This window comes from Onychostoma macrolepis, chromosome 01, assembly GCF_012432095.1.
Source record: "Onychostoma macrolepis isolate SWU-2019 chromosome 01, ASM1243209v1, whole genome shotgun sequence".
NCBI classification, from domain to species: Eukaryota; Metazoa; Chordata; class Actinopteri; order Cypriniformes; family Cyprinidae; genus Onychostoma; species Onychostoma macrolepis.
This window is the reverse complement of record NC_081155.1, coordinates 10,404,802-10,426,729: the sequence shown is the minus strand read 5'-3', so window position 1 is coordinate 10,426,729 and position 21,928 is coordinate 10,404,802. Positions and strand designations below refer to the sequence as shown.

The window sequence follows — 21,928 nt, the reverse complement described above, 5'->3', positions numbered from 1 at the left end:
ATACTAAAGACAATGCTTCATGCTCCATTTGTGAGAATCTTTTCTCACATTCAGTCAGGACGAATTGCAAATACTCACATTACGGCAATTAAGTAGTTTCATAGCAGTTTAAAAATGGTGTACTTTTACTTTAGTACATTTTAAATGACGAATCAGCACTTTTACTCCACTCTTTTCTCTCCATTTGTGGTCCTTGTGGTTGTTGTTTATGTAACCCCAGTAACAATTACACCTACATTAAAGCTGGGGCCTGGGTAAGTATTAGTATCTGTGATAATATGTTTTAACTACAATAAATCACTTAACTGGTTTCCCTCTCGCAGCAATAAAAACGGAAAATTCAAAAGCTTGTGTTTTTTATGTATCTGCTCAAGCAAATGAATTAATTAAAGCAAAGCAATGTAAACAAAATTTTAAAATTTGCAATGAAGTAAAAAGTCAACTAAATTCCTTTTAAAGGAATAACACTTGGAAATAAAACAAACTCCCCAGTCAACAATTTGATCTCACAGTGATGTCACCATGATCTCACAGGATACTCGTGATGAGGTCACAATGTGAGGTAACAGTGAGCTAAAAGTGTAACCTCACAGCGCCCTCACTGTGTGCTCATACTAATGTGAGGTCAAAGTGCACTCACTGCACAGAGACTACACTGAGAAAAGTGGTGAAGTAAATGCTACATAAAAACAAATGTAATTTCTACATTAATTTTTTTTTATTATTGCCTGAACTAAATTATTTAAAGTAAATTCTATATTATTGCTCAATTTAAGCTTGTAGAAATTAAAGTTTGAACTTCTAAGTATATTTTACTTAGAAGTGTTTGTTATGTTTACAAGGGTTCTTCAAGTTATGATCCCGTTTTTCCCATCATGCACTGGGGCATGAATAATTAAAAAGGTAAAATTTTTCACTGTTTTCGAGTTGTATTTACACTATTTTATGGTTGCTTTTGTTGTTAGGTCTAGTATCTTACTGTTTTGTGACATCTGGAGTTCATTTTCTACTCAAAAATGACCCATTCATACTCAAACACTATCCACTGATTGTTACCGTCATTGTGTATGGTGTACCAGGTATTGAGGTCTCCCTGTTCATTTGGGTAATAATTAAATTGAGGGAACATATTTTAAAAGGATAATAAGCTGTCTACTTTCTTATTTACATGTTTATAAGTGAATCACATGCATTAATAGCATGTTTTTTTCCCAGTGCTTCATTGTTTAAGTAAATTTTATAAACTGTGACTGAGTGAAATGTAGAAATCTAAGCAGACCAATAGTTGAAGATCTAAAATAAGTTAAAATGTTGTTTTGCTTCAATTTATATTTTTAATATAAATGAGTTTAAATGTTAAATTAACACAACTTGAAGTTACTTAGTAGATTATATCATGTTGCTTGTTTTAAGTAAAGAATGTTGAGTGAACTCAAATATTTAAATTCATATCAAAAATTATCTTGTTTATTTTAAGTAAAATTGTTCCAAGTTGGGTTTACTTAAAAAGTGTGATGCAAAAATGGTGCATATATATTTTAAGTAAATCTAACACATCAGTTTTACCAGTGTAGGTACCCAGCATGCATTGCAGCATGAAGCTTTTGATTGTCACCATTGTTGAGATTCATACACTGTCATTTAATCACAAAGAGAGACATCAAGAATCAGAGTAGTTAATAATGTTTGTGGCCTATGCTTTTATAATCCATCATAACTGATTATGAGACTGCTGGATCCTGTACTGTATAATCACAGAGCTATTATATTTAGAAACTTTAGATTAGCAAAACATCACCAAAACTGCATATTGAGTCTAGGCGATGACTGTGTTATCATCAATAACAAACCAATTTCACCTGGTTGCAGTTTCTTTTTGGTTTTCCTTGCCATAACAAATGTGCTTTACAAACACAGTTACAGCAGCCCAAAAAAATACAATGTTATGAAGTCAAGGGTCAAGAGCCCAACTAAAGCAAACACTACTCACCACGATGGTAACGTCAAATAAAATAATAAAACATCATCATCTAAATCTGTGTTAATTCTCAATAAGCGCTTTTGTAGATGTCTGACAGAAATAAAGTCAGTCTGGTTAATAATGAGTGAAGCTCGTGATTCGTTTATTTCAGTTGATTTCATCGAAGGCTGTGTCTGGAAGTCAGTTGTATGTTTGGAGAAGGTTCTTATAACAGAAAGTTGTTAGCTGGGCGTGCACTCGTGAACTCATCATGTGAGAGCACTGTGATATCACTGTGATAGTGTTGAGAAACAGGAAGTAGAATGTCCCCCAGCAACTGATATTTGAGCTGTCTCCTCTCAACCTGCTCAACATTTTGAGTTCACAATGAGTTCACATATTACTCACACTGTGAGGATCACCGTATGAGAATGGTGTAATATCACTGTGATCATCGCGTGATCTCACGTGTTGACTGGGATAATGTCATAATTGTTTGTTTTATGATTGCAGAAATCACTATGGTGGTGTCACTCGTAACGTCTCTTCCTCTGATCTTGGTGATCATGACTGCAGGTGAGTCTTCAGCTGCGGTCACTAAACAAACACTTTAACACTCTTGAAAAGCTAATTGAGCTCTTCACATGGTGTAGCTCTCAAACTGACTGAGTGTTTTGCTGTCAGCTAACATATAAAAACAACCTAGGCTCATTGGAAACACATGCCTCTACATTTTTGCAAAACTGAAAAAACTTACCTATATGTACGATTCACTGCAGTTACCAGTTGAAATGAACACTAGAGGCAGTAAAACTCAGATAACTTTGATTCCTTTTCACACAAAGTATGATTTACAGATACAGAGATTTGATAAAGTCTAATTTTCACACAATTACGTGAAGAATATTATGTTATGACTTCAAAACCATTTTAACATCCTGCACAATTTGAAAACTTTTGAACATTGTCGTCAGATATACAGCTTCATATGCATGAGTTTTATAAATCAGTAGATTTGCTCGGTTGCTCATGCACTTGAGAGGTAAAGAGCTCTGGCACGAACCCTGTGAAACTACGGTTCGACAAAACAGCTCAAATCTGCATAAGGAGGTTAAAATAGCATGGCTGCATCAACTAATGCGGTTTTTTTTATATCACTTTTGTTAAAGGGATAGTTCTCCCAAAAATGAAAATTCTGTCATTAATTATTCACCCTCATGTTGTTCCAAACCTGTAAGACCTCTGTTCATCTTTGGAACACAAACTAAGATATTTTTGATGCAACCTTTGGTGATTCTGCTTGTTAACATCAGGTGTCTTCAATAATGGTCAATCATCACCTAATTATCTCGTTCGCTTCAGTGTTCATATGAGTCCAGTGAGTCCACACCCAGAGTGCTAAATTAACACTGGGGATTTTGCTGTGTACTCATGATGTGGAGGAAAGAGTGTTCAGTGAACAGCCGAGAGACAGAAAGATAGAGATGCCGAATAAAAAACAAAAGAGGAAAATGTCTGCGGAACGATAAGGCAAGAAGTAGGACCCGTGTAAATATCAGATCAGCTTTCAGAGCTGGAGAGAACTCCGATCGGACGTCGAGGTTGCTTTGGTTCTTGGTGCCGCAGCTAAAGTCTGCCTACACTGGATGTGAAGCGACTGTTGAAAATCATTTGAAGTTTTCTATCAGGGATTTGTCGTGTCAAACCACGCAGCATCCAGTGTAGACAGCATCACTGATTATAATAACTTCTATAGTATTTTGGTGCGCCGCTCACGTCCGGTGTGGACACGGTGTAACATTGGTTTTGCTTTGTTTCACAGAAGTAATTGTTGCCTGGGTTGCGTAGGCTACGTATGTGTGGGGCGGAGCTATCAAAATAGGGGTGAGACCCTTTTGCGTTAGGGGCGTGTTTGTTTTGGTGATTTCAAATATCAACATTGGCTTCCAGAAATCGCCCACCTTACCCCACCTTTAATGACAGAATTTTCATTTTTGGGAGAACTATCCCTTTAACACTATCGGGTAGGTTTAGGGTAACTTTTCCAACATGATAGAGCATTAACCTTTAGTGACTCTCACTGGATATATGAATTCTGAACAGCCGCATATATAAGTACCCAGAGGTGGACAGTAGTGAAGTACATTTACTTGAGTATTGTACTTAAGTACACTTTTTGAGTATCTTTACTTTACTTGAGTATTATTTTTTCTGGAAACTTGTGACTTTAACTTCACTACATCTGAAAGACAAATATTGTACTTTTCACTCCACTACATTTCTATCAAGGTCCTCGAAGTAGAAAGTCGTTATGCAGCAGCTTTGAAAGTCAGTGAGTGTTTTTTTTTTTTTTTTGAAAATGTGATTTTTTGACAGCATATCAGTAATCACTCTTGTTGGGTTACGTAAAGTGATTTTTCCAGCATTTTCTGAACACTGACCATTTCCATAACATTCTAAAAGCTCTTTATTCCAAAGATACTATAAGTTAGTCAGTGTATTCAGTAGGTATAATGCATTGTAAGTTGCTTCAGAGGCATAAGGTATTGCAAGTACACAGTAAAATCCCCAGTGTTAAATCAACACTGCTTCAGAGTGTATTTGGTCCCACTCCAAATAGTGTTAAAGGAACACTGAAGCAGAGTTAAAGTTGATGAGATAATTATGTGATTAATTAAGTGCTGATTGAGCATTAGTGAATAACACCTGCTGTTAACAAGCAGAATCACTGAAGAAAATAAAAACACAAGAACTACAACTGACTTCAGCCACAGCCTTTGATAAAATCAACTGAAATAAAAGACATTAAATCTTTCAAGATCTCAGCAGGGGATGATTAAACAACAAAAAGAATCACCAGCTTCACTCATGATTGACTTTATTTCTGTCAGATGACTACTGAAGCTCTTATTGAGAATTATCAGAGGTTTAAATGTTGATGTTTTATTGGTTAAAAACAATGCCACCATCATGGAGATCAGTATTTACTTTAGATGGGACTTGATTTACTGTATTTGTTTTTTCTTTGCAACAGTACATATGTTGTGAAGCAGAAAAGTCAGTGTAGTAGATGCATCTATGTTATGAAAAAATCATTGTGAACTAGCCAAATGGTGTTTTGTTGTATCTGATTTTACAGATTTAGAGTTTGCCCGACTAATCCTCCGATACTACAGTATTAGAATGAAATGTTACAGCCAACAGTTATTGTTAATGATTTTAAATCAATGTGCATTTTTTTCTTTTGAACAACTGAATCATGTAGACACACACAGACATCAAGAATGAGCATATGAATCTCAACAATGGTGACAATAAAAAAATACGCTTTACATTGCAATGCATGCTGGGTAACACCATAGTAAAAACTCCCATCATGCTCTGCAGTATGAATAATTATTGTCACCACTGTTGTGGATCGTATGATGAGTGTTCATGTCTAAAAGCCTGACCTGAATCTGTTCATTATTGAAGTATTACAGTATCACGTATAATAACTTTTTTTGGCTGTTTATTAGTTGATGCATTTCAGTCAATAACCAAAGAGAAAGAAACCATTACGTCTTCACTTGTCTCATGTTTTATAAGCAAAAAGTGTAACCTGTTATATCAAGCTTCTGATTCAGCAAAGATCAAGCATTTGCAGCTAAACCCTATTATAACTGCTTAGAAGCAAATTATTTCATCACCACCATGATGGTGGCATCATTTTTTGACCAATAAAACATCAACATCTGAACCTCTGTTAATTCTCAATAAGATCTTCTGCTGATGTCTGACAGAAATATAGTCAGACTGGTCAATAATGAGTGAAGCTGGTGATGCTGTTTGTGGAGTTGTTTAATCCTCCTCTGCAGATATCTTAACAGATTTAATGTATTTTATTTCAGTTGATTTTATCAAAGGCTGTGGCTGAAGTCAGTTGTTCTTGTGTTTCTCTTTTTCTTCAGTGATTCTGCTTGTTAACAGCAGGTGTTCGTCACTAATGCTCAATCATCATTTAATTAATAACTTAATTATCTCATTAGCTTTAACTCTGCTTCAGTGTTACTTGAACACTATTTGGAGTGGGACCAAATACACTCTGAGCAGTGTTGATTTAACCTCTTAACTGTCACCGTCCACCCTGTGGGACGCCTACCTTTACTTCACTATTTTACAATTAAATCCTAATCTAATCATGACAAACTATATATCGTTGGAAAGGTCTAAGACTCCTAAATAGGTATTTTACCACTTTTTCTGTTAAAAAATTATGTAGGAAAAGTAATAAATTAATTTATGACCAGAGGTGTCAAATCCAGGGTCAGAAAGTAAAAGTCCTGCCATGTGTTTATTCCACCCATGAACTCAGCAGCTGATTTCACCAGAGGAGGAACCAACTCATTCCTTTCAAGTCACAAGCAAGTTTCGAGTCAAATCCCAAGACCTCAATGAGTTGAGGTAATTAAGAGATAATTGAGAGACTAATTAAATGTTGATTGTGCATTAGTGATGAACACCTGCTGTTATTGAGAATTACAGAGGATCAGATGTTGATGTTTTATTGGTTAAAATGATGCCACCATCATGGAGATCAGTGTTTGCTTTAGTTGGGCTCTTGACCCTTTTAGTAACTGAGAATGGATTGCTTTTAAGCAATTGCAATATTGCTTCACAACAAACATTTGCACATTGCTGAATTAAAAGCTTGAGGAAGCAGATGAGCTTACACTTTTGGCTTTTATGTCACTTGAATGAACATCATGAAGGTGTCTCTCTTTGGTTTATTTACTGACGTTCAGCTGTTACAGAACTGCAGGAATTTACTATTAAACAAATGCCATCGTAATATTAAATATTGGAAAAAATTAAGAATTATATTGCTCAGGCTTTTAGACATGAACACTTATCATACGATCCTCAACAGTGGTGACCATAATTATTCATACTGTGGTGTTACCCAGCATGCATTGCAGCATGAAGCATTTTGTTGATTGTCACCATTGTTGAGATTCATATGCTGGTTCTTGATGTCTGTGTGTGTCTGAGTAGGACTGGAGTTTAAATATTTAAATGCATTAGATTTAAAATTCTTTCTCTATAACTGCTACAGCAGTAAATTCATTGCATACTGTGGTTTCACAGAGTTGTTTATTCAAAAGCAGAACATAAATTAAAAAAATGAAAAATGTTGTATGTGTATATATATATATATACACACAGTATATTGGATGCAAACAGATAAGCACCTGATGATTACCTCATCGTACGAAAACAACTAACAGTTGCTCACTGCACAGCACTGATCTCTCCGCTTTACAACAGCACATGCATTGCTACAGAGAGATCTAACACAGGAGTCAAGGGTCAAGAGCCCAACTAAAGCAAACACTGATCTACATGATGGTGGTATCATTTTAACCAATAAAACATCAACATCTGATCCTCTGTGATTCACAGTAACAGCAGGTGTTCATCACTAATGCACAATCATCATTTAATTAGTCTCTCAATTATCTCTTAATTACCTCAACTCGTTGAGGTCTTGGGATTTGACTCGAAACTTGCTTGTGACTTGAAAGGAATGAGTTGGTTCCTCCTCTGGTGAAATCAGCTGCTGAGTTCATGGGTGGAATAAACACATGGCAGGACTTTACTTTCTGACCCTGGATTTGACACCTCTGTTTATGACAAGAGTGCACCTGAAAAAAATCTACATCATGACATGAATTCTGACCTTTGTCACAGAAAGTCTTCTTAGTTGCCTTTTTCTCTATCACGAATTAGAAATCATAAGAAATTATTTATCAGTAGAAAACTTAAAATTTCAAAATTCATCCTTTGAAACCCATTTTAAAATCAGACATTGCATTACCATGTAAATGGTACATTAAAATCATGTTACAACATATTTTCATTCATGAATTATAAAAAATTAAGTTTGGATAGTGCACTATAATGTCTCTGTTCAAAACTGTGGGTGACAGTTAAGGGGTTAACACTGGGGATTTTACTGTGTAGTACATAAAACAATAATAAAACAGTGCATTGACATAAATAAGAAAATTTACTTTACAACTTGTGTCTTTACAACTTTCACTTGTAATGGAGTAATATTTGACCAGCAGTATCTGTACTTTCACTCGAGTAATGGAGTTGTGTACTTTGTCCGCCTCTGTAAGTACATCAAGCAGTGCAATAAAAACGCTGCAATACGTGCCTGTATCAACGAAATAAAAATGTACCACAGTCACGTATTAAATGTGTGTTTTAGCGCCACTCTCTGGAGATTCCACTTTGAAACTGCCGCGAAACATACAGTAAGGTACACAGTAAAACCTCCAGTGTTAAATCAACACTCCCAGTGTATATATAATCCACACTCAGAGTGTTAAAAAAGTAACACTGAAGCAGTGTTAAAGTTAATGAGATAATTAGTTTAGTAATTGAGTGATGATTGAGCATTAATGAAGAACACCTGCTGTTAACAAACTGAATCACTGAAAGAAAGAGAAAAAAAGAGACAAGACGAGCAGAAATACAAGAACTACAACTGACTTCAGTCACAGCCTTAGATTAAATAAACACAAGAAAGAAGACATTAAATCTCTCACGATCTCAGCAGAGGATGATTAATAAACAACTCCACAAACATCATCACCAGCTTCACACGTTACTAACCAGACTGACTTTGGATGTTTTAGTTTTGTTTGAATTACCATTATCGAGGTCAGTGTTTGCTTTAGTTGGGCTCTTGACCCTTGACTTAAAGCATTACAGTTACTTTGGCTGCCATAACTGCGTGTTTGTTTAGACATGTTAGTTATGGCGAAAAGAAAAAAAGCCAAGAGAAAATGTGATCAGTAGTTGGTTATGTTTATAAAGATGTAATCAGCGTATAGTGGCTTGAGGAACTGAATTAATTTGGAGTACAGTCACTGAGAGATTTATTAGTTAACTTTGTTATTGAGATTCTGTACATAACGACCTGAAAGTTTAATCTGAAAGACTTCTGAAACTTATTCTGCACTGAAAATGTACTTTTCTTCATCACACAGACTTCAAGAATCAGCATATGAATCTCAATAATGGTGACAATCAACATAAAGCTCCAGTTTGCAGTGCATTCTGGGAGCACCAATCAAAACTAATCCATGGCTCCCAGCATGCAATGCGACATGAATAAATTATGCAGTTGTCTTAGTATTTTCTTTTATTCTTACCATTTCCTTTTGTTTTGCTATTTTGTTGTGACTTTTAGTAGCTTGTTTTGTAATGTTCACAGAGTATCTGTTTATCTGAATATGTTGATTGTCACCATTGTTGAGATTTATACGCTGAGTCTTGATGTCTGTATGATAATGCAGTTTTAACCTTTCAGTGCCGATTTACTTTCAAAAGTCTTTCAGATTAATCTTAAAACTGATGGATCAAGCTTTATATTTTATGTGAACAAAATAAATTTTAAACACTCAGTGACAATGCTCTGCATGAAGTCAGTTATGTGCATCACTAAATGCTGGTGATTTCTTTATAGAAGTCAAACCAACGACACCTGATTGCCATAACTAACATGTCTAAACAAACACGCTGTTATGGCAGCCAAAGTAACTGTAATGTTTTAAGTCAAGGGTCAAGAGCCCAACTAAAGCAAACACTGACCTCGATAATGGTAATTCAAACAAAACTAAAACATCAACATCTAAAGTCAGTCTGGTTAGTAACGTGTGAAGCTGGTGATGATGTTTGTGGAGTTGTTTATTAATCATCCTCTGCTGAGATCGTGAGAGATTTAATGTCTTCTTTCTTGTGTTGATTTCATCTAAGGCTGTGACTGAAGTCAGTTGTAGTTCTTGTATTTCTGCTCGTCTTGTCTCTTTTTTTCTCTTTCTTTCAGTGATTCAGTTTGTTAACAGCAGGTGTTCTTCATTAATGCTCAATCATCACTCAATTACTAAACTAATTATCTCATTAACTTTAACACTGCTTCAGTGCTACTTTTTTAACACTATGAGTGTGGATTATATATACACTGGGAGTGTTGATTTAACACTGGAGGTTTTACTGTGTACATAATTACGGTGTTGCAGAAATGTATGCAGAGGCACGTATTTCCAGTGAGCCTGGGTTGCATAAAAATGGTCAAAATGAAAAGATAATTTATATACATAGGTTCAAGACACCTGAAAAACCACCTAATTTTCTAATTTCTGTGTTTCAGGGGTTGATGGTCAGCAGTATTGGGCAGTGAATTATGGTCCTTCATATGTTTGTGCATTAAAGGGATCAATAGTGAAATTATCCTGTGTTTTAAACTATCCACATGATCATGAGCGCAAAACAGCCTTCTGGACCAAAACTGCTGTAACTGATGGAGATCCACCGAACCTGTGTTCAGACCCAGAAAACAGAGGAGCTCAGTGTGACAGTGAATATAAAGACATTTACAATATCACTTTGACTGATGTAACAGAAGCTGATAAACACATCTACTACTGCAGATTCACTACAAACAGAGGAACATGGACAGCGATTCCTGGAGCTCAGCTGGACGTCACAGGTAGAGCTCAGAAAATACACCACGCACGCACGCACACACACACACACACACACACACACACACACACACACACACACACACACACACACACACATACATACATACATACATACATACATACATATCAAGCACTTTATCATGTAACTCCATCTGCCGTATGACATTCTTTCTTTTGAATACAAATAGAAAAATATTAAATAAAATGTTCTGAGTACTCATTCATTTAATGACTGTAAAAGGTTCATGCTTTAACAAAAAAAGATGCAAAACTGTAGAGAAATTACATGATTTTTGACTTACATTCCAAGTATTCTGATAGGGTTCATCAAGAAACAAAGCAGCAGACTGAAATGTGATTTCTTATTTAGCAAAAACCTTGACCTCGCAGCAGCTCTTATCATTACTCAGGTGTGCACTATTTTCATGTTTTCTGGTTCTTCTAAAAGTTTTCTACACACCAGAGTGAAGTGCTCTTCTCATACTCTCATGAATGCGTAAAGCAGAGCAACAGGCAAAGTTTAAATAAATTGCTTTACAGTTTTTTATCATCAAAACCAGTCATATATAATATACAATATGAGTTGCATGAGACTGTTTTTAAAACCTGAAGATGGTCACCTTTCACATTTGCATTCACATACCATTTCATCTGTTTAACCGAACATGTGACTTAGAGCTGTATTTTATTGTTATATGATATTATCTTTTGTTGTCAGACGAGTTTAGTTTTTGTCTTGACACAGTCACTTGTGATTAGGAGAAACTAAAGAAAGAGATTATAGGAAGTAATGCTAGATTCGCTGTTCATTTGGGCCCAAAGACATTGTTTCATTGAAACAAAAATTGGCTGTAAATCAGCTTTGAAATGTTTTTCTGTTGTGAAAAGTGCTATACATCCCAGTGTAAGGATCCACCCGCTAGTCCAAACAACGGAATCCAGCGGCCTGGTCGAAGGTTTAATGCGCATTCGGTCTTTTACTTGCGCTTCTGAATTTATCAGGCTTTAGTTTCAATTTTGATCTAGCTCCAATTCTGATCTGACTCCAATTTCAAGTGATCATCAAATTTAGACTGTACTTCTAATTAAAATCTGATCACAAATATTGCTTATATATTAATTTAGATATTTGATTATCCTCGACATACCATACTTTCAATTATCTGTTCACCGGGGACCTAATGTCTCTTTTGAGCCTATAGCGTCGGCCGAAGGAGCCGGTCTCACGATCACAAACTCACCAGTCCGATGTTAGTCAGAGGATGTAGGTAGACTAATACCCAGTTGTCTGCCGCCAACTGCTTGCTTATGACAAAAAGTGTAGTTTACTTAGTCTTTTCCCATACAACTTGCCAACATCAGCGATAGACAGAAATCTGAGGTCTCCGATGACGTGCCTACTGCTCCGTTCATTCACGAGCCTTCAGTTTGATCTATCCTGGCCGTAGATTTGCAGTAACAAAAGCCTCCTCACAGTCTAATAGTCATAATGATTTCAGGACGGTTCAGAATAAACCAAATATAACAATTTATTATTAGTCAGGTAAACGTGTCGTGCCAAATACATAAAACAATAAGAAGCCAATTTAAAAATAAGAAAATACATAACATCAGTTGTTCAAAGATGAATCTAAGAGTAATGTTTAACTGAATTCAAGAAGAAAATACATAGTACGGAACATATTAAATACCCTCCACACTACGGGCTGATCTGACTACAGACTCATGATGACTAATTTGCAACTTAGCCTTAAATACTACCAGAACAAAAGGCCCATAAACATTTATTCTCTGCCCCAAAACAGATTAGATCTGTGTATGGGGGATGAGAAACCTCAGTAGGAGCTGTCCTCGTGCCCCAAATGGTCACACCTGTAGAGCAATGTTTATCAGGTTTTGAAAGGAGTCCGCCCCCACAACAGAGGTACAGAGTTCACTTAAGTTTCCAATATTTCCCATAATATAAGCAGGGCTGGAAATGGGTGGGACGCGGGGGGACAGAGTCCGGGGAGTGAATTTCGAGGGGGGATGGGGTTTCATTTCCAACTGGTTAGGTTTATTTGGAAATTAAAGTGATTTCTATATTTTATCCATTCAAAAGACTACAAAAGTGATACCAGTTCTGTATATAAATGTAGCGCTGTGTTTATGGTTCGCTGCGCAATGCCATCTTTTGCCATTTAATACCTGCAGACTGCAGCCAATAGAAATGCTGCTCTATCGCTGCGCGTGCTGCTCCTCACAGCGCAGACCGTGAAGGCAGACTGCAGTTGGTGTCATTCATTTTAACAAACAAAGTGTAGAGAGATGTAAATAATATATTCAGTGTAGAGAGCTTCATTCATTAAAATGGAAGTTTGTGAGATATCGATGAACGGAGGGTAACAGCTTTTTAATGATTGAGAGTTTGCAAATGTGAGATTTAATTTATACAACAGTTTATACATTTTTGATTTTATACAAAAGTTAATATTAAGTGACTTACATTTTAGGAACACTGTCTATTTTGCTCTATTTTGTCAACAAAAATATAGTTCAAAAGCAAAGTCACAGCTGAGCCTCTACACAAGTCTTTGATAGCGTTGTTTCGTTTATGAATGAATCTTTGCTTTTAAACAAATCTAGTGAGTCAATGATTCAATGACCCATTCAATGCACAGAATGAGCACTGTATGACATCAAAGTACCGCGAGAGTGATAAGAGAGCAGACAGATCCTATGCATTCAAATCGCTCTCGCGGTACTTTGATGTCATACAGTGATCATTCTGCGCAGCGCTGCTTCAAGTCCAACGCATCGATTCAATGACCCATTCATAAAGAGAGTCACTTGCTTCGTTCCTAAATGAATCAGCCGTTTGAACGAATCAATTGAATGAATGATTCAGTGACAAAGACAGTGACTTGCTGCCACCTACTGGCAGTTTCTGTTTCATTTTTAAAGTATAAATTGAGTGATTTAAATCATTGAAATTTCTATATTTAAAACATTAATCTCATAACATTGTTATTATGAGATGCATTAATGCCACCTCTGAGTCTTGTCAAAAATGTCTTAAATTCTGTAAATATTCCTGATTGTCATGCAAAGATGAATTTTTGATGCTGATTTCATTTGACTGGAAACTTATTCTTCCTGATTGTATCTTATTATTTTAAAAACAACAACAACAACAACAAAAAACTTTAAGGAGTCAAATATCAGTAGGAAGGTTAATTTCTGGGTCATTCCTGGGATTCGTCAATATTTCAGTCCCGCAGAGTTTCTAAAGTGGTGGTTCACCAAAATGAATTGTTAGAAGCTTTTCACAAAACTTTGGGATGTCCATTCTAATTAATAAAAATAATTACTGCATTTTTATATTTTTAGCATAAAATAATGTCTTATATCTATCTTAAACCAAGCATTTTGTAATGTCCCTGAGATTGTACTTAGAAAATTATTAACAAAATGTGCATAGTGTCTGTGATTTTTGGCAACAATGTAAGCATTTACTTGTGTTCCTTTCTTGTAAAAAATATTTTTCTAAAAATATTCAAAAATATTTGATAAAAAACAGAAATTAAAGTTATATCCCTCAGTCTGAACTCAGCCCCGTCACACTAACCATTCTACTCCCATAATAATTTAGTCTCCACTCATATGTGACTTCATTTACGTGACGTGACACCATTCAGGCCTCTTTAATAGTGGTGCAGAAAATGGTTAGTGGTATCATACTTTTTATTCATATTTTTGAGGCATGTTATGGTCAGGTAGGGTACTGTCAAGCTTAACAACTCAACCCCGTCATATAAAATTAAGATGGAAAAGTATTACTTTTTCAACATTTTATTTTAATTCATAAGTATATGCAATGTGTTTATTTTATTGCTGCCATATATGGTCTACTCTCCTACACTACATGAGGAGAAGTGGCCATTTTGTGTGAAAAACCACAACCCCGTCACACTCAACCCCATCACAAATATACATATTTCTCATTGTTACAGGGTTGTAAACTTGTGACAGGGTTGAGTTATTTGCTTCATTTATTAATAATTTTAATGAAAAAAATTAGTGGTGGGCATAGATTAATTTTTTTAATCTAGATTAATCTCACTGTAATCTTGGAATTAATCTAGATTAATCTAGATTAAAATGGCTCATTTGAATTCTGCCAAGTAGATAAGTAAACAACTAGCTGTCATCAAGAATTTAATATTGATAATAACATTGAAGACATTGTATGATTATTCCTTAAAGATAAGGTTTTAATAGTTTTAGTAGTAGTAGCAGCCTATTACGTTCTGCCCAATGTCTTCAAGTGAAACCGAACTTTTATTTTGACGGGTTGCCGTGAGGATAGTTTTTCTCAAATGAAACGCTCGAATGCTCATGAAGTGACTCTCAGAGCAGTTCTGGAGATGTTGTTCATGTATTTATGTCCTCATTTAGTGAGACGACAGGCGTTAATATCGCCGCAAGCGTCACGCGGCTTCTGTATGAGTAGTGAACAAACCCGTGCGTCCTGCGCCATACATTAACACAGAGACACACAGAAGTCATATTTAGATAGACGTTTTGCGGCTTAATATTTACAAATAGGAGTGGGAGTGTGCTCACTTGTGTGTGCGCTTACGTTTGTTTGTTTGTGTGTGTGTGTTTGTGCGAACCGGGGCGGAACTCCGCTGTGCGCGCGATACAGAGAGCGCTACCATGTAACGTAGAGACAGAAATGACTTGCCGATTTCCATTGGGAAGCTTCATAAAAATTAATTTTCCCTGAAGCAAACCCGGCGGCTTCATAGCTGCATCCATGTTAGCACGCATACACACAGGTTCGAAGGCTCGTTCTCGCCCCCTACAGTGCAATTCGGCTAGGTATACATCCGCGCTAAAATATCAAGGTGAAAGTCATCATAGCTTGCGTAGTATAGACCCAGCTCCCAACCCAACTTTGAGAATAGATTAACGGCGATATTTTTTTTATCGCCCGATAAGAGTCTCACGTTAACGCAGCACGTTAACGCAGCACGTTAACGCCGATAACGGCCCACCACTAAAAAAAATACAAGTCATGGTTTCAGTAAATATATATACTCCAAAATCATGACAATTCATATTTTTTCATATTCATAGAATTTTTGACGTAATATGTCCACTTAAACATTGACAAACATCATACATCAGAAATTGTGCCCACATTTGCAGCAGAAAGACAATGTTGTCCATGCAGATATGTTGACCCAGAAACAAGGGGACAATATGAGAGAGAAACAAAACCAAAAATTTAAATTTAAGGCAATGTATCCCTTCAAATGTGTTACAGTCTTCAACCCTGTCACACCTTGTCACATTAATATTTTTAGAAAAATATAGGGAAGACAATTAAGAACAAAAGTATTTCTTGCTCATTACCATCTGATGTTAAGGGCTAAAACAATAAAATTGTGGTTTTAGTTAAAATTTTAAATAAAAAATATTTTTTTACAAAAATAAAGACACCGTAGAGACACAATTTGTGTATATTTAGCTTCAGTCCTATAAAAATGTGAAAATGATGATAAATGTTATCATTAAATTGTTATCAGGGACACAAGAGCAGTAGGTAGATGTTTGTTTTATAACGATTTCTGTGTAAAATCCTTTTTAAAACAATCCCATTTTGTCCGTTACGGGGTTGAGAAAAAAAGGTGTATAAAGCTGAAAAAAACCTGAAAATAATAAAAGGTCTTTAATGCCTGAGGTGGGAAAGTATGATTTTTTGGAGGTTTGATATGTGCCTAATGATGTGGGGTATTTAGAAGTTGAATCACATGTAGTTGAAAAACATGTATATTACAAGTTGAAATGTTACTGAATCCCAGGAATGACCCTCCTGTCATTGATCAGAAGGTCTGTTCCTATTTTTTATTTATTTATTTATTTTATTAAGTAGGAGCACTAGTGCTCCTGAAAAGAAATGTAAGCATAGAGTCCTTAAGAATGTAATATTAAAAACTAACTGCAAACGTTTTTGCAAAGTAATATGTGCAAATTCGCACACTACATATCTTTAATTTGGCCAGAATTGCAGGTGCTTGTCTAAAAATACAAGAAGGTTTAGAGAAAATATTAAATAATTTGTTAATAAATGTTATTATAGATTATAAAGTGTTTTATAATTAAATGCACCCAAAAGGTCACCTAAAATGACCATTATTATCCCCCGCCCCTTTCCAAGCCAGAGTCCCCCCAGTGAATTCTGGCCATTTCCACCACTGAATATAAGTGACTACTGTGAAATTGAGACCATTTTACCAATCGCCCAGAGACCTTTAAAATGATACCAAACATGAAGTTGAAAAACAACGGGTTCACAAGATATATGATATATGTAAGGGATAATCAACGCCTAGCTGTGCATTAAACGATTTGAATGCACGACGTGGAGGCGAAGAACCACCCGACGCGCAGCGTCGACCAATGCCATGGTTATTTCCCAGCATTCACATATTAAAGATGTTAATAATATTTGCGCTGCAATATTTGACCGGAACGATAAAAATGACAGTTATTTTCATCTGTATTACTATTCAACTGTAACTGTATGTTACTATGGTTACCAATTAACCCCAGGCATAGTATGAGCAGTGTGAAACGTGATTACACGTTTAACCCAGGATTCCACTTATCCGGGGTTTAGGATGACCCAGGGTTAAACAATTTCAAGTGTGAAAAGCCCTAAAGAGATAAGTTTGGTGTTCTCAGTCAACACGTGAGATCACGCGATGATCACAGTGATATCACACTATTCTCATACGGTGATCCTCACAGTGTGAGTAATATATGAGATCATTGTGAATTCAAAATGTTGAGCAGGTTGAGAGGAAGCAGCTCAAATATCAGTCGCTGGGGGACATTCTACTTCCTGTTTCTCAACACTATCACAGAGATATCACAGTGCTCTCACATGATGAGCTCATGAGTGCACGCCCAGCTAACAGATTTCTGTTATAAGAACCTTCTCCAAACATACAACTGACTTCCAGACACAGCCTTCGATGAAATCAACTGAAATAAAAGAAGACATTAAGTCTCTCATGATCTCAGCAGAGAAAGATTAAACAACTCCACAAACAGCATCACCTGCTCCACTCATTACTAACCAGACTGACTTTATTTCTGACGTCTACAAAAGCGCTTATTGAGAATGAGATGTTTTATTGTTTCGTTTGATGTTACCATCAAAGTGATTAGTGTTTGCTTTAGTTGGGCTCTTGACCCTTGACTTTATGACATTATATTTTTTGGGCTGCTGTAACTGTGTTTGTAAAGCACATTTGTTACGACAAGTAACACCAAAAAGAGCATGCAACCAGATGTTGTGTTGTTGTTGTTCATCACCTAGATTCAGTATGCAGTCTTTGTGAAGTGTTATTAATCTGAAAGTTTTAATTATAACAGCTTTTTGATTATACAGTGTAGGATTAAACGGTGTAATTGATGAATGATTTTAGAAGCATAAGTCACAAATATTTTGAACTACAGTGTCATTTAAAAACAAAGAGAGACATCAATAATCAGTGTATGAATCTCAACAATGGTGACAATCAAAAGTGTCATGCTGCAATGCATGCTGGGTGCCTAGTCTCTGTGCAGTGAGTGCACTTTGACCTCACATTAGTCTGAGCTCGCTGTGAGGGCGCTGTGAGGTTACACTTTTAGCTCACTGTTACCTCACATTGTGACCTCATCACGAGTATCCTGTGAGATCATGGTGACATCACTGTGAGATCAAATTGTCGACTGGGTTTGTTCACTTTGAAGATCTTTTGTTGTCTTTGGAGATATCTTCTCCAGGTTAGTTTCATGGCTTTATTGCATGGCATCTGTCTTTGGGAGAGTTCCCATTCATACACTGATTCTTGATGTCTCTCTTTGTGTTTAAATGACAGAGTAGTTAGTAATGTTTGTCTTATGCTTTTATAATCTTTCATAAATGATTATGAGACTGCTGGATCCTATATTGTATAATCACTGAGCTACTACAATTAAAAACTTCATAGCAATAAAGCCTCAAAGACTGCATTTCGAATCTAGGTGACGACTGTGCTGTTATCATCAGTAACAAAATATCACCTGGTTGCAGTCTCTTTTTGGTTTTTCTTGCCATAACAAATGCGCTTTACAAACACATCTACAACAGCCCCAAAAAACATAATGTTATAAAGTCAAGTGGCAAGAGCCCAACTAAAGCAAACACTACTCACCACGATGGTAACGTCAAACAAAAACATTGTAGATGTCTGACAGAAATAAAGTCAGTCTGGTTAATAATGAGTGAAGCTTGTGATTCGTTTATTTTAGTTGAGCTCATCGAAGGCTGTGTCTGGAAGTCAGTTGTATGTTTGGAGAAGGTTCTTATAACAGAAATCTGTTAGCCGGGTGTGCACTCGTCAGCTCATCATGTGAGAGCACTGTGATATCTCTGTGATAGTGTTGAGAAACAGGAAGTAGAATGTCCCCCAGCGACTGATATTTGAGCTGCTTCCTCTCAACCTGCTCAACATTTTGGGTTCACAATGAGCTCACATATTACTCACACTGTGAGGATCAGCGTATGAGAATGGTGTGATGTCACTGTGATCATCTCTTGACCAGTGAGGTATATAAACAAGAACTGAACTGCTATTAAATGGACAATGACAAGCAGGGCATTTGTAAACATGTTCTGAAAAAGAAAGAAGGCCATGTGGCTTTAAAACAACATCAGAGTGATAAATAAAATTTTGAAGTGGACTATCACTTTAAACTGACCCAGTCAACAATTTGATCTCACAGCGATGTCACCATGATCTCACAGGATACTCGTGATGAGGTCACAATGTGAGGTAACAGTGAGCTAAAAGTGTAACCTCACAGCGCCCTCACTGTGTGCTCATACTAATGTGAGGTCAAAGTGCACTCACTGCACAGAGACTAAGTACCCAGCATGCATTGCAGCATGAAACTTTTGATTGTCACCATTGTTGAGATTCATACACTGATTCTTGATGTTTCTCTTTGTGTTTAAATGACAGAGTAGTTAATAATGTTTGTGTCTTATGCTTTTATAATTCTCCATAAATGATTATGAAAATGACGTGACTCAGAATTTGTGCTCTGCAATTAACCCATCCAAAGTGCACACACCCAGAGCAGTGGGCAGCCATTTATGTTGCAGTGCCCGGGGAGCAGTTGGGGGTTCTGTACCTTGCTCAAGGGCACCTCAGCCATGGTATTGAGGGTGGAGAGAGCACTGTACATTCTCTCTCCCCACCTACAATCCTTGCCTGCCCAAGACTCAAACCCGCAACCTTTGGATTAAGAGCCTGACTCTCTAACCATTAGGCCACAACTTCCCAAGACTGCATATGGAATCTAGGTGATGACTGTGTTGTTATCATCAATAACAAACCAATATCACCTGGTTGCAGTCTCTTTTTGGGTTTCCTTGCCATAACAAATGTGCTTTACAAACACAGTTACAGCAGCCCCAAAAAATATAATGTTATAAAGTAAAGGGTCAAGAGCCCAACTAAAGCAAACACTAATCACTATGATGGTGACATCAAACAAAACAATAAAACATCATGAGTGAATAATGAGTGAAGCTGTGGATTTGTTTATTTAAGTTGATTTCATCGAAGGCTGTGTCTGGAAGTCAGTTGTATGTTTGGAGAAGGTTCTTATAACAGAAATCTGTTAGCTGGGCGTGCACTCATGAGCTCATCATGTGAGAGCACTGTGATATCTCTGTGATAGTGTTGAGAAACAGGAAGTAGAATGTACCCCGGTGACTGATATTTGAACTGCCTCCTCTCAACCTGCTCAACATTTTGAATTCACAATGAGCTCACATATTACTCACACTGTGAGTATCACCGTATGAGAATGGTGTGATGTCACTGTGATCATCGCGTGATCTCACGTGTTGACTGGGGATGAATCAGTGAGTTGTTATTGTTGTTGTTGTCAGATCTGCAGGTGGAGACACAGCAGAGTGTGAAAGAGAGAGATTCAGTCACTCTGAGATGTAAAAGCAGCTGCTCTCTGCCTCAACAAACAACATTCATCTGGTACAGAAATACACAGAGATTAACTCCAGGAATCATCTCAGAGAATCAGCTTCAGCTGCAGTCAGTCAGTCGTCATGATTCAGGAAACTATCAGTGTGCTGTTTCAGGATATCAACATCTGATCTCTCCACCTGTTAATCTCAAAGTAGGATGTGAGTACAAACTGATTCATTAACATTAGTGAAATATTCACACCATTCTTTTGAATTGAGTTTGTAAAGTTAGACATCAGCTGAAATCAAGAAGAAAATGAAAGATTCATGTGTTTGAAAGCCTAATTATCTTTCTCATTTCTGTGTTTTGTGTTTCAGGGGATGTTGGCCAGCAGGATTGGGGAGTGAGTTACAGCCCTTCATATATTTGTGCATTAAAGGGATCAACAGTGAAACTGTCCTGTACTGTAAAATATCCTCATAATCATCAGCTCACATCAGTCTTCTGGACCAAACCTGCTGTAGCTGTTACAGAAACCCCTGACCTGTGTTCAGACCCAGTAAACAGAGGAAGAGTTCAGTGTGTCCGTGAATATAAAGACACTTACATAATCACTTTGAAGAGTGTAACAGAAGCTGATAAACACATCTACTACTGCAGATTCACTACAAACACTGGGGGTGGAAAATGGACGGGGGTTCCTGGAGCTCAGCTGGACGTCACAGGTAGAGCTAGTGAACACAGACACAAATACACCACAGAAATATGCAAAACACATTATGCAACATATAAAACACACATTGTGTCACCTGTTATTCCAGGAGCTCAAACAGTAGAACATGGCACTAGTAATGCCAAAGTCATGGGTGAAATTCCCAGGAAATACATGCACTGAGAGAGTGTTTACCTTGAATCAATTCAAGTTACTTTGGATAAAAGCAAATGCATAAATGTAAACACTTTATTCTTTACTAGTTTCATCCACTTAAAGCTTCAATTGTTATAACATTAAGCTAGGTTGGTGAAACTATAATAGTGAAACAGAGTTATTGTTCTGTCAGATCTGCAGGTGGAGACACAGCAGAGTGTGAAAGAGAGAGATTCAGTCACTCTGAGATGTAAAAGCAGCTGCTCTCTGCCTCAACAAACAACATTCATCTGGTACAGAAACACACAGAGAGTAACTCCAGGAATCATCTCAGAGAATCAGCTTCAGCTGCGGTCAGTCAGTCGTCATGATTCAGGAAACTATCGGTGTGCTGTTTCAGGATATCAACATCTGATCTCTCCACCTGTTTATCTTAATGTTGAATGTGAGTTCAAACTGATTCATTAACATTAATGAATTATTTCACAGATTATTCAAAGATTTTCAGAATTTAGTTTAGATTTGTTTGATAAATTCAATCTGT

The 21,928-nt window shown here is 36.7% G+C and overlaps 1 protein-coding gene across 1 annotated transcript in view; it reads left to right on the top strand.

Annotated features, from left to right (window-relative positions):
* The window catches only part of LOC131546534 (sialoadhesin-like), a 50,027-nt gene that overhangs the window by 24,528 nt on the left and 3,571 nt on the right, over window positions 1-21,928 (top strand). Inside the window, exons 2-6 of the mRNA XM_058786153.1 lie at window positions 2,474-2,536; window positions 10,164-10,502; window positions 20,483-20,734; window positions 20,894-21,241; window positions 21,578-21,829. Of these exons, the coding sequence (XP_058642136.1) occupies window positions 2,482-2,536; window positions 10,164-10,502; window positions 20,483-20,734; window positions 20,894-21,241; window positions 21,578-21,829 (1,246 nt within the window). The 5' untranslated portion in view covers window positions 2,474-2,481. The remainder of the gene's footprint in view (window positions 1-2,473; window positions 2,537-10,163; window positions 10,503-20,482; window positions 20,735-20,893; window positions 21,242-21,577; window positions 21,830-21,928) is intronic.